This window comes from Amblyomma maculatum, chromosome 10, assembly GCF_055883805.1.
Source record: "Amblyomma maculatum isolate TAMU_Amacu chromosome 10, ASM5588380v1, whole genome shotgun sequence".
NCBI lineage: Eukaryota > Metazoa > Arthropoda > Arachnida > Ixodida > Ixodidae > Amblyomma > Amblyomma maculatum.
The window spans coordinates 106,126,855-106,152,816 of record NC_139353.1 but is presented as its reverse complement, the minus strand read 5'-3'; the positions used below and the strand labels follow the sequence as shown (position 1 = coordinate 106,152,816).

The 25,962-nt window shown below is 44.8% G+C and overlaps 1 protein-coding gene across 1 annotated transcript in view; it reads right to left on the bottom strand.

Moving 5' to 3' along the window:
- Positions 1 to 25,962, bottom strand: part of LOC146177196 (ionotropic receptor coreceptor Ir8a-like) — an 86,778-nt gene that overhangs the window by 43,272 nt on the left and 17,544 nt on the right. The window contains exons 3-6 of the mRNA XM_084581105.1: positions 15,611 to 15,704; positions 13,312 to 13,473; positions 11,835 to 11,988; positions 9,932 to 10,149 (exon numbers count right to left, since the gene is read on the bottom strand). Of these exons, the coding sequence (XP_084437231.1) occupies positions 9,932 to 10,149; positions 11,835 to 11,988; positions 13,312 to 13,473; positions 15,611 to 15,704 (628 nt within the window). The remainder of the gene's footprint in view (positions 1 to 9,931; positions 10,150 to 11,834; positions 11,989 to 13,311; positions 13,474 to 15,610; positions 15,705 to 25,962) is intronic.

Below are 25,962 nucleotides of genomic sequence, written 5' to 3'. Positions count from 1 at the left end.
GCTTCTGACGGGAGATTATTCAGGCCTATGAACGGAGGTAGAATGTGGTCGAAATCCGGAAATAAATTCCTGACCATCACTGATGCAAACTGGCTTGGAGTCTGTCCAGATGCTAGACAAGCATTGCCTGCGGGGTACTTTGAACGCCTGCCGATTTCCATGGACCTAAATTTGCACCATGTCAAGTAGTAGACGTTGCGTTTAGAGATGCACACCATTCCTGCCATCGCTAACGAGAAAGGCGCTTCTCATGTTGGCGTGCCGCTGCTGTTAGCAGGTGTAGCGTAACTCGGCGTTGAAATGTTAGTTCTCTAATAAACGCCAATTCTGCGATGCGAACAGCCGCCCATAGTCGAAGAAGGTGCAGATCCGGAGGCGGTCTGTTTTCCTCTACCCAACTGGAACGAGTTGCAGCTTGCAATGCAGTGCGCAAAGCTTCTTGTAGATCCACAGTTGCCAGCACGGAGTTGTTTAGTAGCATTCTGAACAAGTCCCATGCTGTGACTAAGCACCAGCCTCTACGGCGGCGCTTGAAATGTAGGTCTAAACCAATGAGTAATGGATAATGGTCACTACCCCTACAATCTAGTTCTCGATCTCATGCAACAGCACGTGCACCATACCACCATGTGAGGTCTGGAGAGGAAGGCGCTGAACGGGAACCATCCCAACGTCGTGTTGCGGTGCTTGGTGAGTTAAGGAGCGCAAAATCTGCATCAGTAAATGCGTCGAACACTACACTTTCCCGCACAGTAGAAGAGGGATAACCCCAAGTTTGATGCGGGGCATCTAATTCACCTCCGGCCAAAATAGGACGTCCCGGCTATTTGTAACGAAGGTGCGAAGTCCATCCCAGCTCTATTTTAGATCCTCCACCAGCGTACGGACGCATGTAGCACGAGACAAGAATTATATCGGTTCGGGGGAGGCGAACTAGCCCAGCCACTACCTCTTGCCTTTTGTTGCACCATAATGCCAGTGAAACCTCAGTTTGGATGTAACAGTCGGCTACATATATGGCAGCTTTGCCAGGTCTCTTGGACGTAGCACTGCATCGACAGTCTGGAGTGCTCAGGCAAGAGTAGGCAATGAAGCCGGAAAACGGGGGTAGAGCATTTGTTTATTCTAAAAGCAATACCCACTTAGGAAGTTTACCAATGCGCAGTCGTGTACGGATCTCGCCTGCCTTGTTGTCAAAACCACGGCATTTTCATTTCAACACACAGCTGTTGCTCTTCAGTGTTGGATCCATGAATAGAAAACTGGAGGAAAGTTAGCAATTACCACCTTTATGAGTTGTTGCAGTTGCTGTGCCACGAAATGGAGCAGTTGCACAGGACACAATGTGGCAGGTGCTTGTAGTTCACAAGGGGCAAGCGAACTGTGAGCAGGTGATTGAGACGTAGTAAGAGGATGATCAGAAGGACGAATGAACGATCGTGCAAGCAAGGCTCGTCTTTGGGAGAGACGTTGAATCTGCTCCTGCAGAGCTGTAAGTTCTTTGTCCAATTCGACAATTTATTCTTTAGGTTCATCTTCGAGCTGCGAGGTTTGGGGTCTTCTAGCGGAGCGTGTTTTGCTGCGCCGCAATGTTTGATCATATCTTCGTGTCCCGGAGGAACCTTCATTTACAGCAGGGTTTGCAATTGTCTCATCTTCGTGAAGCTGAAACAGTGAAATACGGTTCGATGTTAGCAAGGGATCATTTGGTGACTAATGTTGTTTTCAAGCGATGTTTCTGGGATCTCATGCGGCGTTTCTCTATGGCGCGGCCCTTTACTGAGCAGTCTGTGGAAGTAATGTCATGGCCGTCTTGACGACAGAGGCCACAGCGATATTCTTTGGAATCAGATGGGCGATAGACATGGGCAAGAAGCTCTCATATAGCCCGGGCGGAAGCACCGATAACAATGCACCACGCCGGGTTTGTACAGGCGGGACTGCAAGATGCCCTCTTAAAGTGAGATGCGAGCTGGAGCAGACAGAGGCCCTTGCAGAGTAACCAGACATATACGTTCTTTACCCATGTAGTGTGCTTCTACCACCTTGTGCGTAGTACAGTCTAATACAGGCGCAAGATCTTTGAGGGCGATATCCGGGTCTACACCAGACACAACATAACGTCGAAGATCCGATCTAGATGTAAGATAAGCTTGTACTGTCAGCACGGTTGTATCGGGTATGTCAGAGGCTGGCAGAGTTTTCAATTCCCGGAGCCGATCAATATCGGAAAGGGAACGCACCCAGACGATTATACTGTTAGTAGGACGATGAATAGCGAAACTGTGAAATCCTGCCGTTTCAAGGCATTTGTCAAGGTTGGAAAAGACAATGGACAAAGCTGTAACATCAAACCACTCTGACGGCTTCACCACCACCTTGTAAAGCAGTGATTGCCCAGGCTTAGAAGAAAGGCAGTTCCTCTCGTGGGCAGTTCCTTGGAGGCATGTTTGACTCAGATGTCAGCTGGGCAGCTCATTTGGTGGGAGACGTGGTGCCTGGAGGACGAAGGCGTTCCATGAGTCCGAGTCAAAGCTTCAGTGAACGACGACAGCTATCACCGGTGCGAGTTGGAGAACAGCTGGTGGTTTATCAGCAGATGCAGCGAAGCTGTATCTTGGTAGTGCCTAGATTTAATGTTTGCCCACACAACCGCGAAGCATCATTTTTCGTAGTGAAATAGTTTGTCTCAGCTGGCATACACGGTGACCTCTTCGACGCCGGCTTGGTTTGAACGAGTACGGCGCCGAGGTCGATATTTCAGGCGTCGTTGTAGACTTCGGTATGAGCGTCTGCATGAACGTGCGCAAGAATAGAAGTTGTTTGCAGTCGTCTTCGCAGCTCCACAAAAGCGTCTTGTTACTCGGCACCCCACACGAACTGTGTATCTTCGTACGTAGGCGAGTCATGGGTCAGCAACCTTGGCTAAATCTGCGATGAATAGATGGTAGGACGCGCAGAGACCCAGCAAGCATTTCAAACTTCTCTTGGTGCCAGGAACGGAGAATTCGGCGATAGCAAAAGACTTGTCATGGTCTGGCCTCACGCCATCGGCGCTCATGAGATGACCGAGAAACTTCAATCCTTTGTAGCCAAAGTGACATTTCTCTGGCTTGAGAGTTAAGTTAGCTGACCGCTAACACTGTGCGCAGGCGTTCAAGTTGCTCGACAAATATTTCAGAGCATGACGACGTCATCGAGGTAAACTAAACAAATTTGCTATTTGAAGCCAGCAAGAACTGTGTCCACCATGCGCTGAAAAGTAGCCAGCGCTGAACATAGGCCGAAAGGCAGCACTTTAAACTCATACAGTCCGTCTGGGGACAAAAGCCGTTTTTGCTCGGTCTAGCTCATTGACCTTAATCTGCCAGTAGCCGCTCTCAAGTCGATTGAGAAGTACTGGGCGGAACGTGATCTGTCGAGCGAGTCGTCAATACGAGGCCGCGGATAGGTGTCTTTTTTAGCGATGTCTTTCAAATTTCTTTAGCGAACAGAATGTGATCAACGTTGTATTCGTGGAAGTTTTTCATAGACAATGTCGACAGGTGCGTATGCCTTTGGCAGGTGCAGGACTTACGTGTACGACGTTTGAGCACGTGCTACCACAGCGATGAAAAAGTCATAATTTAGATTTGACAGATCCAGCTTCTCTACAGTGTCAGCAAGAGCTTTCCAATTCACGTAGCAACCTTTACGCCGTTGCGATGTGGGTAGGTTACCGCTTCCGTAAGTCTCGATGTCCACTGACCGGGTTGGTGAAGCTGAAAACTCAGCAGAGATCATGGAGATGTAAAGCGGACTGGACCTTGCACCTTCGTAGTACGTTGCTTGGCCGTCGTTGAGAAATGTTAAATTATTGGACAGAGCAAAGTCAAATAGTTGCTTGCCTCTGGCTGTCCATCGGAGAACTCCCCAAGCAGGATGATGCACGTTGAAATCCCCAATTATAATGTGCGGAACAGGCGTGCCTCGCACGCTATAAATCAGCACGAGATGGTAGATATGCAACAATTATTGTAAACTGCACGTTCATGAACTTAACAGCAGCTGCAACGTAGGCGTTACGTATATCAGTTGGTATGCGCTGCTGGATAAAGTTGACGTCTTTCCGGATAGTCCGAAGAACGTTGCTATGGTTCATACCAGTTGTTAATTGGAGTACTATGTAACCTTAAAGACGGATTGAGTACAGAGCCGGGATTCGAATATATAGCAATAATAGAGAAATTATGCTTGAAGAAGAAGTGCAGAAAATGCAGAAAAGCTACAGGCATTCTATTGAAAGATGGTGGCCTTCTTTCGGACGAGTTGCACGCTGGGAAGAGTAGACGATTGAAGCACATACCGCCATTGCGCGAGAAGAGGGGAGATGAAGCCAAGAATTGTAAGAATGATTCGCCATCAGCAAGGAGACTGGTACAATGAGAGCATCAATAGCCTCAACAAGTGTACAGAGTACAGAGCCGGGATTCGAATATATAGCAATAATAGAGAAATTATGCTTGAAGAAGAAGTGCAGAAAATGCAGAAAAGCTACAGGCATTCTATTGAAAGATGGTGGCCTTCTTTCGGACGAGTTGCACGCTGGGAAGAGTAGACGATTGAAGCACATACCGCCATTGCGCGAGAAGAGGGGAGATGAAGCCAAGAATTGTAAGAATGATTCGCCATCAGCAAGGAGACTGGTACAATGAGAGCATCAATAGCCTCAACAAGTGTACAGAGTACAGAGCCGGGATTCGAATATATAGCAATAATAGAGAAATTATGCTTGAAGAAGAAGTGCAGAAAATGCAGAAAAGCTACAGGCATTCTATTGAAAGATGGTGGCCTTCTTTCGGACGAGTTGCACGCTGGGAAGAGTAGACGATTGAAGCACATACCGCCATTGCGCGAGAAGAGGGGAGATGAAGCCAAGAATTGTAAGAATGATTCGCCATCAGCAAGGAGACTGGTACAATGAGAGCATCAATAGCCTCAACAAGTGTACAGAGTACAGAGCCGGGATTCGAATATATAGCAATAATAGAGAAATTATGCTTGAAGAAGAAGTGCAGAAAATGCAGAAAAGCTACAGGCATTCTATTGAAAGATGGTGGCCTTCTTTCGGACGAGTTGCACGCTGGGAAGAGTAGACGATTGAAGCACATACCGCCATTGCGCGAGAAGAGGGGAGATGAAGCCAAGAATTGTAAGAATGATTCGCCATCAGCAAGGAGACTGGTACAATGAGAGCATCAATAGCCTCAACAAGTGTACAGAGTACAGAGCCGGGATTCGAATATATAGCAATAATAGAGAAATTATGCTTGAAGAAGAAGTGCAGAAAATGCAGAAAAGCTACAGGCATTCTATTGAAAGATGGTGGCCTTCTTTCGGACGAGTTGCACGCTGGGAAGAGTAGACGATTGAAGCAGTTGGCTACTGCGATAATCAGATTTTGCGCGAATAGATGTTTCGCATGAACGGTTCCGGGATGCACACCTCGAGTGAGACTGCTACGCAGTGATATCTTGTGTGGTAGGTAGAGATGGTTGGTGAACCGTTCATCTGTGTGGATTAAGAGGTCCAGCCACGTCATATATTTGTTGTTGACTGACATCTTTTTTCTGTGACTGTTCTGGCTGTTTCTTTCACATCAATTAGTATTTTCTGTGATGAGTGCTGATTTGAGTTTGCTCAATTAAACCAGCTACTGGTGACTTTTAGTCTGTATTGTTGGATGTCGTGTATTTATAGATTAGTTTCTCCCTACTGTAGGCAGTGCAGCGGGAGGACGTCGCCTCGTGCTGGTGGCCACAGTTGCGGCAAATGGGGTTGGTTCGGTAGCGATTTTCACCACCAACGAGAACAACGCAAAGTTAGTCGGCAAGCAGGGGTGACATTACCGAAGCGCTGACATCTGCCACATTGTTCGGGTGTTTGAATATAATCATGCACACGGTATCGTGTATATCCCAGAATAACGTTTCCGACGCAGGTTCAATCACAAAAACTATACGGATATTTTCTGAATTTCCTAAACGGCACCCCAATTTCTTCGAAAGTTTCTGGACTAACGCCGAGCAGACACCTCCTTGAGAAAGATCCGGGGACATACCCTTGATTACTCCTACGCCACAGTTGTTTGACTGGAACTAGTATGCTAGCACTGCGATTCCTGCTGTCGATCGTATTTGCAAAACGCGCTCAGCAGTGTCCGCGGTTTGAGTGTTAGCTACCAAAACGTTTTAGCTGTTCGCTGGGGCGAACTTAAAAGTAGCCATCTGGAACCAGACATACAGATTGTCATCTCACAGCATGATAAAGTGAGTTATACAGAATCTGGCATCGACTGGTTTTATGATTACCGTAAGGTTCCATTTGGGCGCTTAGGAATCGTTGTGCTTCGCGACACTGAAAATCCATCTGGCTCTTCAGGAGACTTCGCAGCAGTTTCTACTTAGGGTATGGTAGATGACATATCTGAGCTATGAAGAAAATTGTCCGGACCTACAGGTATCAGCCGATGCCAGCATGCATTCATCCATTCTTCCATTCTTTCCGAGAACAGCAGCCGACTGGAACGAGCTTCCCCACCACATCGTTGGAATCATGTGTCCCTTGATGTTCCGACAAAGTGCTGCCGTGCATCATGTTGTTGTTGTTGTTGTAGTGGTTATTTATTGTACGTACAAAAGGAAAGAAAAGATGTTTGCCAGCCCCAGTATCTGCTATCTTATATCTGAAGCACCTGAACTGGGGCGGCGGAAATAAAGGGATAGCTAGGAGAAGGTAGAGGAAATCAAAGAGGTGAGTGATAGGGAGAAAGACAAGGATAGGTAAAAATAAAAGAAATATATACAAAAGAAGTTTGTTATGTTTTTGTACCACTCTTTATGTAATACCTCCAACGAGGTATTTAAAGTAATAAAATGAAATGAATGATCAGGTGCGTGTTGTAGATGTCGGACAAACAAAAGGATTCCTGAAGTACTCAATAGGGCCGTTGATCGCATGATATACAGGTTGAGATGACAGGTGAGGTTGCAGAGCAGGCAGACTGCCGAGGCAGGCCTGACGCGACGTGAGAACACTCAGGTGACGATCCAGACAACATATTAGGATCTTGCAATATAGGTTATATAAGACGTATATATATATATATATATATATATATATATATATATATATATATATATATATATATATATATATATATATATATAGGGGGAAATGAGGGTGCTCGGTATAATACATGAAGGAAAGAAGCCAACAGTCGGCGAGGCCAAAGAAAGCGTTGGGGATGGTACTGTATGTCTTTTTTTTTTAATGTTTACTTGGATAATCACAGAAATTAGTAGTGTAATCTGTTTAGGGGAAAGATAATAAACACAAAGTAGAAGAAAAAAAAAACAACGTGCCGATGGTGGGAGCCGAACCCACGACCTCCGAATATCGCGTCCGGTGCTCTACCAACTGAGCTACATCGGCCGCTGTCCCCCCTGCTACTTGCTTGGGTATTTATGTTGTCTGTATACGAACCTTGAGAGTGTTCACCAGCGCCACCCTCAGCCAAAGCGGCGGACGTGGAACGTCCTTTGTTACCGCCAGCGTCACGTAGAACGTGATCAAGAGCGAGGGCGAAAGTTGTGCTAGAACCCTCTTACGCTACCTATGGCTTCAAGACTGCCAGAACCGAGACCCTCGTAAGCTACAAGCAGATCAATTAAGGGGAAATGAGGGTGCTCGGTATAATACATGAAGGAAAGAAGCCAACAGTCGGCGAGGCCAAAGAAAGCGTTGGGGATGGTACTTTATGTCTTTTTTTTTTAATGTTTACTTGGATAATCACAGAAATTAGTAGTGTAATCTGTTTAGGGGAAAGATAATAAACACAAACTAGAAGAAAAAACAACGTGCCGATGGTGGGAGCCGAACCCACGACCTCCGAATATCGCTTCCGGTGCTCTACCAACTGAGCTACATCGGCCGCTGTCCCCCCTGCTACTTGCTTGGGTATTTAAATAAAAAGAAAACCAGACAGATTTCGCAGCGGGAGCGGGTACAGCATGACAGCTCAATGACTTCGTTCTCGACTCAAACTGCAGACGAAGTGTGTGTGTGGCAGTCTGATGTTACTCGAGGCCTGAATCTTTCGCAGCGGTCTCTGCTTCGACGTCCTGTGTGCTCTCTACTTGGCCATTGCGCTGTGAGAGTGCACACGTGTTTTACTTGCTGTGGACGCTTCCTGCTGCCTACTATCTTGGTGGAGGTGCCGACTTTGCCACTCTCCGTGTCCCAGAATATTGCATTACGGTGCTTCACAGATGTGCTACACCAGAACTGCCACCATGACGCGACTGGCGCAACCTCACTGCCCCTACATTTATGATCAAGGCTCATCCCCATGACCCCGACACCATTTTCGTCGCCTCAGGTGAAAACGTCGACAAATGGATATCCATGTACTGTGTCAGCAGTATTAAAGGGGGACTTAGCGTGCTGCTGAAAAACGCCATTTCCTATTAGCCCTGCGCAGCGATCCTATGGCACCACACCGAGGAGGAAGAATAATTCAGTTGGGATATCTTCAAAGAAAAGCTTCGCGCTCTCTTTGTACAAACAGATGTTCTGATGCTCGCGGTCAAAATGCCTTCAGTCGCGTGCGCCGTCCTGACCTGAAATCCACGTCACCTACATTTAAGACGGGCTAGCCTTATGCCACCAAGTTGATACCGCCATTTCGGTGTAAGAAAAGACGAGCAACGTCTTGAATACCGTGGACGCCCTCATCAAGGGTAGTCTCTTCTAGGAATTAAAGAGCTGGCGCATACTACAGTGCTTTGACAATTTTGCCAAGCGGCGGCAAGATTTCCATTTGTTATGCGGCAGCTACCATTGATTACACGTCTGGCTTGGCCTTTTACCGTCGCCGACACCATCACCAAACTCAATTATATAAATGCTCACATAGTAATGCAAATATATGTGTCCTTAAACTTTATATATATAAACAGAACTCGTATGAGGTCTTTTTGTCTTAATAGCAAGATTATGTGCCTGACGATAGACATCGTTTTTTTTTTCAGAGCCCTAGACGTCTTTAAAAGTGACGCGGAAAACAATTATATTCATTTTTCCACCATGTGGAAGTTTTCAAGCATAAACGCTACTTTTCACTAAGGTTTATTACTATAAAATGCTTGTATAGACTAAAACGCTCACATATTTGCTCTAGAGTTTGACACGCAGGTAGCATACAATCGTCTATCGCCTTCAATACCAGAATTAGAAGATTTACGTGACTGATTTGATCGGAAATAATTCAAAATCCGCAGCGTCTGCACCTTTGGCGACCCGAAAGAAGCCACTTTTGAGTGATACTGACGGCGATATTGACAATTGCCATATGATAAGCCAAAATTATAGAAATTATATCCATTTATAAGCAAAAAAGTTACGAATGTCTCTAAATTGTGCGATGGGAGGAAATTGGTTTGGTTAATGGCGTTTATCGTCGCAAAGTAAATCAAGGTACGAGAGCCGCCGTAATGTAAAACTCCGCTAATATCGACCGCCTGGGTACTTTAGCGTGCACTGACACTACACAGCACACAAGCGTCTTGCTTTTCGCCTGGAACGAAAATCAGGTTTCTATCAAATTTATATTCTTTGTATTATTCACCACGAGAGAAATTGTTTTCTAGAGCTAAAATATAAGCAAGATCTGCATGCACTGCAATTTATAATTTAAGGTGTGTTGGCGCAAGCGTGTTCAAATAATTTATAACTGAATGGGAGAAACGTCTCACGGTACTTGCTGAAAATTGTTTTGTCTTCAATTTTATGTGCAGTCTGGCTGTTAAAAATTCAATGGGATGTTTTTCAATCCACTCTGTATTTTCTCACATTTTGGTTCCGCGGTAATGTGAACTAGATAAACTCTTACCTCCAAGTACCGGGTAACTACGGTATTCTTGAGAAGGTAAACCTTGAGGTGAGGTTTAGCAGCGACGTCCTGCAGCGTATTGATTCTCTCGAGCTTGTTTTTCACCAGGAGGCAGGCGCGCATGTGTCCCGTGAAGGCGTTCATGAGAACCACGATGGCTAACCACCAGGAGCCGCTTACCACTCGAAGCACTGTCCTATTTGGCGTTACCACAGACGCTGCAAAAGCGATTTGTGATATGAAGTGTGACGTCCGCTATTTTCAATATATTTTACGCCTCGCTCCCTAATAAATATGCAATGGAGAAAGACAATTAGAGCGATTATTCAAACCCTCGTAGTGCTGCATGCTGCAAACATGTTAGCCCGATGTGGGTTTTCTTTGAAGTCAAAGTGTTTTTGATCCTGACACTTTCACCTGTGCCTTGGAGCACTTGGAACTGAAGACATACATCCGGGAGTGATCACACTACCTCACATAGCCGATTCAGCCGGCGTAAATGGTGAAGGCATGAAATAGCTGCCCCCGCTGTGACGAGTGTGGACCTGCTTAGCAACGCGCTGTGCGTGTGTAATGATTTTACAGGTTCCATTCAATTTCTGAACCTTCGCTTCAGCACAAATTAATGTAAGATTGTGTTTAGACAAATGTTTGAGAAACACCTATCACAAAGCAAATTGTTTATTAGAATCCGACGTTTCGGGACCAACTCGGTTCCTTTTGATTCAAGTACCCAACCAGGCGGAGTTCTGCCGAAGATGTTCTCGTTCAAGATTGTGTTGACTATCTTCATTGCAGAATATCTTTGACTGTAACCACTTGTCCTAGCTAACGTCCTATTGTCTTTCACGCCACGACCTCACCTCTAGTGTACAGCAGAAGAACGAAAACAGAGCACATTGGAAAGCCAACGCAGGTGGTGCCTAGGTCCTCCCTGTTGTTAGTCTCATAGAAATATAATATTCATATTTTGAAACAAGAGTAACCTATGCTTCTAATACTCGTATTATTCGTCTTTGAATAGACAACATAAGGGCTGTTATCTGGGAAATCTCTGATGTGAAGAAAATTTGCTCGAATAATCGTCTTATTCCTGGCATTTAACTTTGACCGGAGGCTCTTACGTCTGTAAAAAAGGATTAATAGACGTTCCATCTCGCAGTATAGGTTCAAGGCTTCCATACGAATATTTCAAAGGGAGGAAAGCAACAATACGAGTGTGTTTAAAAGCGAGTATTTCACCACAGAATATGCGTCGTCAATTCGTTCGTCATGAAGTAATCAAGTAGGGCCTATTGTGAGATTGCAGCTATAGAAAATTATGTCACCAGGGGTCTCAACGGACACCAGCACGTGTTGCAGGGGCAGTCAAGGGGGATTGAACGTGAATGGTTCGTATACCCGAAAGCCAATGTCTGTGTAGAGTGGGCACGACTCCTTTGAATTCATTGAATGAAAATCTTTAGTTTCGTTTGTGGGGCATAACGTCCCAAATAGACTAAGAGTGTGTAAGACGGCTTAGAGGCTGCCTCCGGAAATTTCAACCACCTGGGCTTCTTTAACGTGCTCTGGCACCACTCGGCCCATAGGCGTCTTGCTTTGCACTGTAATGAAAAAGCAGCCGCTGAGGGCGGCATTCGATCTCGCACTTGTGGGCACATCAGGCGGGCTTCCTGAGCACTGCACCCTCACGGCGGGATACACTGGGGAGCCTATAAAACCGGCAGGGGATCGGCGAACTGATCTAGATAGTGCATCTGCGTCTTTGGATCTATCATGATGGCTGTACAATAGTTTTCAGACCAGACGAATAAAGCTCTAGCCCCGGTGTCAGGATGCTATTGTTGGCTTTTTAAATTCTTTTTAAGCTCTTTGCAAAGTAGATTTCTTCAAAGGCACCCACCTTCGCAAAACATGTTTTCGAAGAGCATCCAGAAGTGTTGGTTCCAGCATTTAGCGGCTACAGCCGTTTCTCCACGCATCCGGCTGGATGCCACATCCAGAATAGCCAAGACGGCGCTCAGTAGAGCCAGGAACAACAGAAGCAATGCCCATACCTACGAAATAGCAGCACAGGAAACAGGAGAGAGTTTAGAAAAGGCGACCGTCTTTTTTCTCAAGACAGAAGGCCGTTCCACGAAGATTTAATGAAACTCTACTAAGCCTCACCAAACCAAGAAACTCCGCCGTTAGGCTTAGTGGACGTTCTTTGTAAGGCTAAAAAGATCATATATCCCCTGCTTCTGAAGCGCTTTTAAGCATCTACAGTGACATCTTTACTATAATAATTGCAAATGCTCCAGATTTAGAGAACTGCAGAGGGCCGTGAAGTGGTTGAGGACCTGAGTACCCACGATTTCTGCATATAGGTGTCACCTGCCTTCCACGTTCTGCCGTTTCAATACTAGATCCGCAGCGGAAGCCAAGATTCCGGGCACTTGGAATATCTTAGACAACATATCCGTTAATGGACTACTCAAATTCTTAAACACACAAGGGTTCAGTCAATGCTATGAAATTTTACTGGGCGCCCTGTGTGTCCTAGTATTATAGGTTAACGAAACGGTTCAAACTAATTTCACATTCTTGTACTTCTTTTCTTTTCATCCTTTTATTCGAGATTCCACGCGTGTGGTAACACACTGGTCGCCATCTAGTTATCTCTTCACTTCTCCGCACACCTTCTCTGCATTTGTTATATTTGTCCCTCTCCTTCTCCCTTTCTCAGTCGGTAAAGTGCCCTCATAGTTAAAGTGAATTCATAGCCTCATGGTGCAGTCTTCGCCGGCCTGCTTCAGTGATATATAGACTTCGATTACAGAAGTTAGGCAAGCTTCTGAGGCCCGCATTAAAAAAAAAAACATCAGATCTCCACTGGTGAAAATTTCACCTTTGTGAAAAATAGGCTGTATTTCCTAACGGGTTCCTGGTTGGTCGCCGTATTTGCTTACGGTAAAGGGTAAGCATTTCAAAGGGTTATACTTGGACTTTTACATCATTTCAATGCTCCCAACATAAGTGACAAAAAAAAAACACGTGTGCTTTCGCTTTCGCTTTCGTGGACATTTTTAAAGGAATAAGATTGCCGCAATATTTCTGAGAATCAAGGAGTCAAGTTTCAAACAAATAATTTAGCATTAACGTACAAAATGCCTTCATCTTGGTAACTGATGTGCTTTCCTGAACCAATCTGGGTGTCCGAGCCTCTATCACTTATGCTGACACTGTTGGAATAGTCAGAAAACTTGAGTCAGGGTGCTGTATTGAGTCGCACAGTAGTTGAGTTTTCAAAAATTGTTCTGAAGAAGTTCAAAAGTAAGTATATCACGAAAGAGTCCGTGACTTTTGTAGGCCGCTGCAAACCTTGCACAATTGCTTACTTGTATATCAAATGTCAGCAAGTAGCCAGTAACATTGGTGTCCTGAATGTGGGTTCTGCCTGCCAGGATATTGATCGCCGCATTGAAAATCGGCGGCGTAGGGTCTGCCAGAGCGTCCTCATCAACACCTCTCGGGACACTTGGAAACGTCATATCGACGACCTGGAACGGAAGGCAGTTGCGGCGATTCCGTACGATATACTCTTATATCTGCACAGAGCCAGTTATACAAACAGAATTCGAAGTCAACAAACCACTCGATTAGTTTAGCAGGATTTTACATTTGAAGGGCGGGTGCACGTTGTTTCTCTGGCGCGAAAAAGTAATGATTTATTAAACATCAGCAAATAATCAGAATGCACGACAAGGCGGCAGAATGCTAAGTTATTGAGCGGCGTTGTGGCAACAAAAGACAACTATTTTAAAACGAGCCCTGCTTTCACGGCCGTCTGTGATAATGCTGAAGCAAAATGTACGAAAATGAATGGTCCTGTATACTCAGCTCTTCAGGCCGCAGTTCGTGGAAAGACATGCAAGCTATGTTCTGCATTAATAATTCACATTGATGACCTGAACGATTGTTATGGTAATCCATGATTCGGAGCTACCAACCTATATCTTTATTTTGTTCCGTTTGCTTCAGCTTACCGTTCAGTCAAGTGTGCGCCACTAGAGAAGTTGAATTGGGTGATATGTTTTCTTAGGGGGCATTAGGTAAACAACCAGTGTCGCCAACTGTCCTAGGCAACGCTGAGAAGGAAATGGGATGAATATTTATCGCACATATTCACCTTGAGTACAATAGATAATTGGTCAGCCAGCTGTCCAAGATAGATAGGCTAAGGCTGTGCCGAGGAATTAAAATTTTAAAATAAAGCAGTGGCTATATTGCGCCCGTTAGGAGCAACAGAATGCACTCTATGCCGGGCGCCTTATAGAGTGCACCCTGTTGCTCCTAACGGGCGCCTTATAGCCACTGATATGTTTAAAAAAAATATTTCCTCAGCACAGGGTGCACTCTATGAGCCCCGCCGGGGTGGCGCAGTGATTACGGCGCTCGACTACCGTTCCCAAAGACGCGGGATCGAATCCCGGCCTCGGCAACCGCTTTTCGATGGAGGCGAAAAGCAAGGTGCCCGTGTGCTGTGCGATGTCAGTGCACGTTAAAGAACCCCAGGTGGTGGAAATTTCCGGAGTCCTCCACTACGGCGTCTCTCATAGTCTGAGTCGCTTTGGGACGTTAAACTCCACAAACCAACCTACCAAGCACTCTATGAGATAAAGAGTTCAAGGCAATAGTATCGGGGCGGTAAGGGCCGAGGTCGTTGCTATTGTAATCGCCTCAGAGTACCTTTGAGATGATGAACGATGCCAAGAACGCGAAGCTGGGGTTAGGAACAATTTATCACGAGTACGCACGTAGGATACGCTGAAAATCTGTTTTTATAGTCACGTTGCTCCTCTATATCGTTTTCTGAACGTTCTAGATGCTCATTTTGAATTGCTTCATGTCGGACATCCTCTGCCACGAAATCCAATCAACTTCACCATTTTCTCCCACCTAATTTAGAGCTTTTCGTCCATCTGTGCTTAACTTTATGGATGCAAATGGAATGCCGCAGTAGTTAGTTAACTAAGCGTCGCATCAGACTAATACCAAAAGTGGGCGCTGTACAACAGTGTGGTGGGACGCAAGGCTGCTAGAAACACCTACGTCAGCATGTTCACTGAGGTTTGTTTATTTAGGCTAAAACAACACGAGGCACGAAATCTGAAGGTCGACTTTGGGCGCATAATGCGAGCCCAGATAGTGGTCCCAGTCACGTGATACTCTCACCCGAGAAATTAATTAATGAAAAGGTGCTAAATGAACTGCAAAGTGTTGAAAATAATAAAGTGAAAAGTAAACGTATGAGACTAAAAATTTAAACATGAAGCAATAAATAATATTAAATACCAAAAAAAAAAGAAAAATGAACGGTGTAGACGTCAGAACCGGAGCAAAACACAGAACGATCTCATATTAAGGGGCGTAACGCGCAATTCGCGATGGTTCTCATTTCCGCATTATTGTTTTGAAACAGACATCATCATTGTCATTTGCCAAATCTAGTAGTTGCCGTAATCGGGTAATTTGTTGCCCTTGCTTTAGCGTTGAGGTATGGTCATGTTATAAAATTGTGTCAACAGGTATGAAGTATTATTTCGGCTTTCAGAGCAATACCAGGCCAGTCGCGCCATTCATATTGCCATTCGGGCATCAGAAATTAGGAACACGGATGACAAAAAATTGACTCACATTATTGGCGATGTCGGCCATCAGTCCCGCACTCCACGTGCCGTTCGGCGCCACGTTTCCGTAAGTAAGAACTGATGGCAGATGGTAGTTGTAGCTGTGAGAGGACGCGAAAATGAGAACACCTTGTTTCCCACCGACGCCGAAGCGCAAGCTGAACAGTCAGCAATATTTACCGGCTTCAATATTCAAAGACGGATTATTGCGTTTTTGTAAAAATTTTTTCCTTTAATTACACCAACTCCTGGTTAAAAAGAGTTAAAAGAAATACGTGAGCTCAACTATCGTCTCACACTGACCTTCATAACTCCATGAAAGCGAAAAATAAGACTTCCCAAGCTGAGAATTAAGTTGCTACTATATATAAATAGCGAAGATAATTAACACTTCATTTAACTTCATTTATTCTTCGTCGGCGGTTCGACCGGCGTAAAAAGACCGGACCGCCGCCAAGAATGTCTTTTCGCAAATATATGTATGTATATATATATATATATATATATATATATATATATATATATATATATATATATAGAGAGAGAGAGAGAGAGAGAGAGAGAGAGAGAGAGAGCGAAGTTCTCGTATCCTATATATATATATAGGATACGAGAACATTTAACGTACTTGGCCGCTTAAAAAATTATAGAGCGAAGTGTACGCTTCATTTAAAGAAATATTGTATTGGCCTCGACGTTTCGACCAGAAGCTGGCCTTCGTCAGGAGTGCGAATGAAGGCCAGCGTCTGGCCCAAATGCCGAGTCCAATAAAATGTTTCTTTAAATGAAGCGTACACTTCGCTCTATAATTTTTTAAGCGGCCAAGTACGTTAAATGTTCTCGTATCCTATATATATATATATATATATATATATATATATATATATATATATATATATATATATATATATATATATATATATATATACATATATATATATATATATATATCTATCTATCTATCTATCTATCTATCTATCTATCTATCTATCTATCTATCTATCTATCTATCTATCTATCTATCTATCTATCTATCTATATATATATATATATATATATATATATATATATATATATATATATATATATATATACTCCGGCTTTCTTGTCATAATAGTTGTCCTCCAGAAACTGAATTGGACTCATATGCTATCGATGCGCAGTTAAATATGGAAGCAATGCGTGGAGTTGCTGCAAATATCTGCAAGTAGGAAACATAAGTCAGCGTCGCTCACGTGATTTCTTTGCCCTTAAAGGATGTATGACGCCTGATAACGCTAGCGGTTTCAAATTCTCTCTGGCCTTGGCCGCCAGCTGTGTGCCTATAGCGGTGGAATCAAGCACTTACGTGAGGGTCACAATGAAATGAGCATTGTTATGTTATTAGGATGGCTAACAGGTGGCCCATTCGCAAACAGGACGCGGGATCGAATCCAGGCTTCGGCGGCAACTTTTCGATAGAGGCGTAAAGCAAGGCGCCCGTGTGCTGTGCGCTGTCAGTGCACGTTAAAGAAACCTAGGTGGTCGAAATTTCTGGAGTCCTCTACTACGGCGTCTCTCATAACCTGAGTTGCTTTGGGACGTTAAACCCCACAAACCAACCAACCAAACAGTCTGTCCATCCGTACAGTAAAACCATGTATGCCTGTTTATTCTTCAACCGCGTGGAAGTAGAATGCAACGCCTCCTAGCGGGTCCTGCCCTCCACAACGTTTAAAACTGAAGGTAATGCAAGGAAAATGAAAAAGCTATACAGGTTACTTGTGAAGCTCAATCGTTTATATTTTTTTAACAAACTGCACTAAAAGCAAAACTAGTCGTTCGGAATACTGATTACGGATTATTGTCATGTATTAGTTTTTTCAGCAGTCATGTAACAAATGCTGCCTTGTTTTACAATAGACATCGCTTCACAACACGAAATATATTTTTTTCGACATTTGCAGTACATTTACCGCCTACCATTTTGAGGCGGCAGCCGAGCCGCAGAACGCGACCAGTAGCTAGAGTCATTATGACTCTTTCAAGCAAATTTCTCTACCAAAAAAATCATATATTCTAATCAACACCTAAATTACATGTATATGAAAGGATGCACCGATAACTTGTTATGCTTTTCTCAGACATTCAATATATGTCTTCCAAGGGACGCCATAGTATTAAACGGCCAATAAACAAATTGATTTTGAGCCATTACGACATTGATTAGTAGCCACTGGAGGAGACCTGTAGACAGCTGAGTGTACGTTATAAATGTTTTTGGTCGAGAAGCGAAATATCTTGCCCTCTATTTCACAATAAATTCCTTACAGGGTTTGCACGAATTGTTTACGACGAGAGGCATCTTGATATGTGGTGTTCTTTGTTGCTCATGAGCCACGGAACCACATGAGCCACACGGAACCAGAAATTGATGCGCATGCTATTATAGTTGTCGTCTCGCGTCAACGTTTACCAGCATGGAGAATAAAAGTGTGCAACCAAATGCCAGGTCATTTCCCGGAGCAAAGTTAACGTTCTCGAGTCACGTCATCGTTGCGTAGGATTTGTGACATCCAGGTTTCTGAGCTTATTTCTTACAGTTTTTAAGCAGAGAATTGAAGGGGAACTAAGGGGGACTCAGGGGTGCGTTATTATAGAATTTAAAGGAGCGAACAGTCTACGAGTTCAAGGCGAACGTTGGAGATACGTTTTCTGTATTTTGTTTTTGGTATCGAGAAGAGTTAGTCTTATGATGATGCTTAGGGATAAAGAATACTAAAGCAAAGCGGCACGTTGTTTTTCCTTCCCCTTTGCATTTAGTATTCTTTATCCCTAAACATTATCGTAAGACTAACTCTTTTCTATACAAATAACACAAAAAAAATATCGCCAACGTTAGCCTTCGACTCGTAGACTGTTCTCTCCTTTAAATTACACAGATTTCGGTTCTCTTAGCAGGTGTCTAGTTTGTTGTGGCTAAAGGGACTTTCCGGATGATATTTACGGTTGATAGGTACTTACGAACAGTTCAAGTTCTTTCTCACAGACGATAGCAAGATGTCCGTTCTAAAAATTCATGTGTTCCCCTTTTCAATGAAACAAAAATTTTGTACAAACACAAAGATAAACTAACAAGGGAAATCAGTGAAGCCTTTCACATTCATAAAAATCATGACTCCTGTGTAAGCACCCCTTCTGTATCTGTTCATGACTGTGAACTAATCTATCTTGATTCAAAAGACTGAGGTATCTGTTTGGCGATTGGTGTTGCACATGCGTTATTGGTTGTGAAAAGAGTATATTTTTGCGTGTTTCTTTCTAATAAACTGCAGTTGATAGTCAGCGCAGGTGTTATCTTCTTCCTTGTCCTTTGTCTCCGCGCTGTTATTCCTTAAAAAAAATGCTATTAGTTGCTTGTGGAGCTCGCCAGGGAACTGTACTGGGATTACTGTTGTTCCTAATTTGTAATAATGATTTAATAGACGTTCTACCGAATGGCATTTCAATCAGAGTATTTTGCAGGCGACTCTGTTGTTTTCTACGCAATTCATGGCTGTGTTCGTGTTCTCGTGTTCTACGCAATTCATGGCTGGTGTAAAAAGGGGAACATGGAGTTTAACTGGGCAAAACCTGTTCTACGCATGACCAGAAAAAGACATCCCAGTACATTCACTTATAGGCTTTGCAGCAGTACGATTTGCGAACTTCATGAGTACAAGTACCCAGGAGTGACTCTTACAAATAATCTGGCAGGGTCTACATATATCTCAGACATTCGTGCTTGTTTTTCAAAAGTTGTGCTTTCTTAAAAGTGAACCTGTAGTTACAGTACGTCTAGCATATAATACATTCATAAGGTCCAAACTGCAATATGCGTCAGTACTCTAGGAACTCCGCACTAAGAAGGACATCAAAAAAACCGGATGCGTATTCAAAGAAAAGCGGTAAGGGTAATATACGGAAATATACGGAAACACTAGATTCTACTTCTTCACTCAAGCAAAACCAAATTTCAACGTTGCAAATATGTCTGAAAATAAGTACACTTCTGCTCCTACATACATTTTATGTTCGGAAAAAATTGTCAAACATTCCAAATTATATTCGGCAAGCTACCACAAGGCTATTAAGGTATACTAATCTACATACACTTCCTGCGATTTTTTTTTCAGAAACAAACTCCTGTAAGAACAGTTTTTGTCACTAAAACAGTGAAAGAATGGAACGAATTACCACCGATCGTATTTGAATCAAACAGTTTTGTAACAGACCTGGACTCCTTTTTTTTTTTTTGCATGCACAGGCGCATTGATTTGCATTGTATTCTAGATTTTTGCATATTTTTGTTTTATTTTTGATATATCATAAACGGACATAAATTCCCAGTCTAGCTATTTGTTGTATATATAGCCTAATTTTACTTTTGTACTTTTGTTTTTCACTCATCCCGTTGGTGTTCGGGATTTGTGCCCCTTTACTCGCTGAGATGGCGGAAGTGAATTTGTGGTGTCCAGATTTGTTGCTTTTGTTTTAGAGCCTCATTTTACCGTCTTATTGTTGTAATGCCCCTCCTGCTCGGGGTCTGAGCATTGACCTGAAGTATGGTTAAGTAAATAAATAAGTAAAAGAACAAACACGGTAAACTTGGGCTGATACTTTTTTTGAGCGAATGTCTTCACGAGCGGTGGCACATTTTATAAACATATAACAAAGGTGTATGCTCTCCCTTCAGGCCGGCGCGATCGTCCCCGTGATGAATGACAGCTGCTCGTGCAGCGGGCTGTTTTCTTACGAGTATCATTCCATTCACGTACGAAAGGAGCGCGTAAGTGAATTCCTTAGCACATTCCTTGGTAGGGATAGAATATTATGAGAGAATTGTGTTATGTTTTCGTAGATAAGCATGCCATTCTCTCACATTTGCAGTGCCTATATTTTGCCAGCCAACAATAGCGAACATCAAGTTTTTAGAAGCGCACAATTACACCCCGTGCTTTACCCTGCTTAGCGGGAAACCTGTGTATGGCTTTTATCTCAATTGAGCGTAATTTTTCAGGATACTGCTCGAGCTTAGGTCGTTAACTTTTGCAAATCCTCATTATCGGTGTCTGAAATCCCGCGAATTTCAACGTTCAGGCGACAGCTGTGCCACTTCAGGTCGGGTACATCTCAACTGAATCGTGAAATTTCTCTAGGCCATTGAGCCTTATCAAATTGTTCGACTCGTTTCGTCACTTTTGTTTCTAGACCCCACCGGGGTGGCGCAGTGGTTACGGCGCTCGACTACTATTGCCACGGACGGGGGATCGAATCCCGGCCTCAGCGGCCGCTTTTCGTTGGAGGCTTAAAGCAAGGCGCCCGTGTGCTGTGCGATGTCAGTGTACGTTAAAGAACCCCAGGTGGTCGAAATTTCCGGAGTCCTCCACTATACGGCGTCTCTCATAGAATTAGTCGCTTTGGGACGTTAAACCCCAAGAACCACCACCAACGTCTGCTGACTTTTCTTGGTCTAGAAATTCATCAGAGAGCAGTTGAACATTGCCTCTAGCGACTCATGCTTATCAGGCAAGGCCATAAGGGTCAAACTGGCTTTTCAATGCAGTCTATTTATAACTGTCTGTTGAAGGTCAGCCCTATGAGCTTGAATAAAGGTCTAAAAAGGATACATTACGAGACACTTTAGCGACTGAAGCGCTGAAAGGCGAAAGCCTGAGTGCAGCGTTCTGCTACGCATGTTGCGAATGTGGCGGTGAATATGGCTTCGAGTAACCTGATTGATTTATAGGAAGAGAAAGGCGCGGTAACTGCCTCACTTGTTTTCTGTGGACGCCTCAACCGCGCTGTAAGGAAAGGGAGGAAGGTGGGAGGGAAAGTGGAAAGATAGAAAGAGGAGCTGTAGTGGAGGGCTACGGAGTAATTTCGACCACCTGCGGATCTTTACCGTGCGCTGACATCGCACAGCACACGGACCCCTCTTCGTATGGCTTCGAGTAAAGGGGCTACTGTTTTACATTACTCTCTTTCTTTACGGAGTGGTACATATGTCCGCGGAGAGCTGTGACAGGTACTGCGCCTTTTCTATCCTGTAAGTCAAATTCAAACGCCGCTGATGCCTGCTGCGCTAACGCCTCCTAGACATCTGGGTCAGATTTTGTTTGCTGTGTGATGCGGCGTTCGAGGAAGCGGCAAATGAAAGGCGGCACGGACGCCTGGACTGGACGCCTGGTTAGGTCGGCTTCGTATATGCATTATTCGCATTGTGCTGCAAAACTTGCCGTTATGGTACATCGCGCGCCCCTTGTCGAAAATAACCAGCATTTCATAAGAACGCATTAAAGTTCACCTGCGTTCTATAAGTCGTCTACACGAAAGGAAAGGCGCAGTATTTGCCCCTCGCGGAACCTTGCTATCATCCTCATTGTAGTCAATGGGAATTATGAAGAGCGTTTCACGATCCTGGGCGTGGCACCGCAAAAAAAATATCGCAGCGCCTGCTGCCTGAGTTTGTTGTCTTCACCAAAGAAGTAGCGTGAGGAATATGTGAGTATTGCAGGGAGGCCATCGAGAGTGTTTAGGTTTCTTTCAGCGCGTTTCTCAATGAAATATTTGGTGTAACGAGAGGGAGGTGGTGAAGGGTGGCCGCTCCTGACCTAACGGAGCTGGGACGGTAGGTCAACGCCGATTGCGGCAGGGGCTAGCCAGCCACCGAATTTAATCTGTTGTAGGCCGTCATTGCACCCGCCACTGCTTCGGTGGTGGGCGATGGCTGTTGCTGCGGCGCGCGTGTTTCTCTCCCTCTTCTTTTTCCTTTCTTCTCTATTTCCTCTTCTGTCCGCACGAGGCCGCCGAAATCGGGTTCGAAACCGGAGTACCCGGGTTCGAACCCGATCTCGGCGGCTGCGTTTCGATGGAGGCGAAACGAAGAGGGGTCCGTGTGCTGTGCGATGCCAGCGCACGTTAAAGATCCCCAGGTGGTCGAAATTACTCCGTAGCCCTCCACTACGGCTCCTCTTTCTCTCTTTCCACTTTCACTCCCATCTTCCTCCCCTCTCTTACGGCGTGGTTGAGGTATACTGTGCCGGAATACCCGGGTTCGCACGCGACCTCTGCGGCTGCGTTTCGATGGAGGCGAAACGAAGAGGCGTCTGTGTGCTGTGCGATGTAAGCGCACGTTAAAGATCCCCAGGTGGTCGAAATTACTCCGTAGCCCTCCACTACGGCTCCTCTTTCTCCCTTTCCACTTTTCCTCCCACCTTCCTCCCTTCCCTTACGGTGCGGTTGCGGTGTCCAATGAAAACAAGTGAGACAGTTACCGCGTCTTTCCCTTCCTATAAATAAAAGAATCCACAAAAATAAGGGAGACAGTTAACGCGCCTTTTCCCTTCCTATAAATTAATCAGGCAGCAGAGCCAGTAGCAAGCCCGTGCATTTTCTTTTCCTTCTTCCTACAGCCCCAACAAAAAAAAAGTTTGATAATGTCTGTGATGTCTGTGTGATAATGTCTTTCCATAACTCTGTACAGGGCCACATACAGTCACGACCCTGGCACAGATGCGTTAAAGAGAGTAAAGAAAATGCAAGTTCCGCCAGGAGCTAAGACCGCTTTATAAATCACACACCGGAAGATTACTAGTAAAGTCCTTTTTCGAGCAAAGGGGCTTTTTTTTCTGTGGGGGTCCCATTGTTTAATCTGTAAGCAGTCGGAAACAATAGATCATGTTTTTTACATTGTTGGGAAGGGATATATTTCTGGGATGTATTACACCGGGATATAAAGAAGTAGTTTTCACTAGACTCGCACCGCATTCGATATTTAAACATAGAGAATGAGGATGGGGTTCCATTTGAGGTAATTATGCCTATGGGCCTCCACTGTATACGGCGCTCCAAAATGGCGGCCTATCACTGTGACATGGGTGCCAGACCTTCTCGAATTTACTTTCGAGAGAGTTTGGAGTGGTTTTTGGCTATCCAAAAAGTGGCAGCGGAACCTCCCGAATGGCTCTCAAGGGTATAGCCCTTGTTGTTGCTGCGAGAGTTTTAAAGCGACGAGCCCACTCCAACACTGGCTGATCATGACGTTCATTCATGTGTATTGCCTTGTGTGTCGTTTAGTTTTTTGATCGGAGTTTCGTGTTATCGCGTGTGCCAAAGCCACGCAACAAAGAAAAAAGAACGAATGCTAGGCTTGGTGCAGTGGTAAAGCGCTAGGCGGGGATCCAAGGGATGGAGGTTGGATTCCGCGGTGGGAGACAAGGTTTATTAGTTTATTTTTTAAGTATCGATTCAATGGTGATTGGGCATAGGACTTCTGGTTGGTCGCTTCGAATTTGGCGACTGATGACGTCATCCCGTCTCGACCAATCAGAGCCGCCTCAAAAGCAGGACACATTTTGTCCACGACAACGATGAGGCAATTAAGGCTTTTGCCTTAAAATTGTCGGTGATTTCCTGGGAAGCGGAGGTCACCGGTGCTCGTGAGTCTCCAGTTTAGTGTTTACATCCCGACTTGTAAACAGCGTCGTCATATTCATCAGTAAGAACTCAGCCAGCAGACAGGACGGGTATTTACAGTTTGCCATCCAACATAACGAATACTGTTTGCTAAGAATATAGAATAGCGTAAGATTTCAGATGGCCCACTCATGAGTAGGACGTCCCCTTCTATGTCGTTGAACAGTCCGTCACGGATCGCGACCGTGTTCGGCTCGTGTAAACGACAAATCGCTATTAATCTGTCCTCCAACTCGATATGTACCATCCTAAGACCAATGCTCCTGGCTTAGTGCGTTCGTAAGGTGCAGCGTTACCATCAAATGAGCTTGTTTGTCGGCGGCCTCGGAGCTTCTGGAAGGCTTTTTCTTAGTTATTTCCAAACAGAAATGGCATCATTTACCAGTAGTGCTATCAACGGTTCGACTATTCTGGATTGATTGTGTATGAAGCGTCGGACGTACCAGCCAAGGCCAAGAAATTGGCCAAGTGCCCTTTAGAGGATTAGACGTGAAAACCTCGACGTGACGGCAGTCTTGGTGGAATGTTTATTCATATGTGGAGCACTCCCTTTCATGTGTTGCTTTTTTTTTTTTTGTTATTGTGCTAGTGGAAGACTTCATTTTTTTTTTTTGGTAACACGGCCATAACCTGTATCCTTCACAAGAATTTTCATTTAGTTCTGTATTGTGATACCTTCCATTGTATTACAGCCGGGGTGGCGCAGTGGTTACGGCGCTCGACTACTGTTCCCAAGGACGCCGGATCAAATCCCGGTCTCCGCGGCCGCTTTTCGATGGAGGCGAAAAACTAGGTGCCCGTGGGTTGTGCGATGTCAGCGCACGTTAAAGAACCCCAGGAGGTCAAAATTTTCGGCGTCCTCCACTACGGCGTCTCTCATTGCCTGAGTTCCTTTGGGACGTTAAACTCCAAAAACGAAAAGCAAACCTTGTTAAAATTGCCCCAAGAAGCAGGTCCTAGGAGCAGTTTTTAACCAGCTGTATAAATAAATAAATAAACCTATAAATCAAAACGGACACCTTGCGCACTGAAAACGTGGCATAGAAAGTGAAGTTCCCTGAAACTAAAATACAATTGCTGAGGCTTGATTGTGAGTTGTGCGCATTTTAGTTCTTAAGCGAAAATTCCCAGTTGGACGGGTGCTAGGGTTGGCGACAAAGGCATAAGATCATCAAGCTAAACCAGGCAAATCTTCCACTTTAGTACTGATAAAAGTGCCCATTACACGTTGAAACCTGGCCGACGCAGAGCAAAGACTAAAATGGAGCATCCTAAACTCGTCCAGATCGCCAGGCGTCCCAACTGCTGTCTTCTCTCAGTCTCTTGTATCCGGATCTATCTGTCAATGCCCACTTTTGAGACCTAGTTTAAAGGACTTGGTGTCACATAGACGGTTGAGGGAATCATCAGTACTGGCGATTATATAAACATAATTTTGGTCAATTATTCTGTTTCCGGTAATCGACACAGAATCGCATGTTGCCATTTTTATTGCGAAGCAATACTACCTTAGCTACCACCTCAGCCCATGCCATGCCGCGGCCGCACAGCCACGCTTGACCTTTTGCGTGACCTCGTTGCGTGACGTCATACCATCTGTGTAAAAACGGGACCCCATCTCAAGCCGTTGCCTTCCGCGGCGCATAGCCACAGCCGCGGCCTGACTCCCGCTCCTCTCACCAGGGGCGCTGTGCGCTATGTGACGTCATACCATCTGTGTAAAAATGGAGCCCCGTCACAAGCCGTTGCCTTGCGCGGCGCATAGCCACGGCCGCTGCCTAACTCCCGCTCTTCTCGTCAAGCCCATGAGATGCCGCCTCCCGCCTATACGTTTCGGCAGGTTGCAAAGAGGAAGCATCAGCG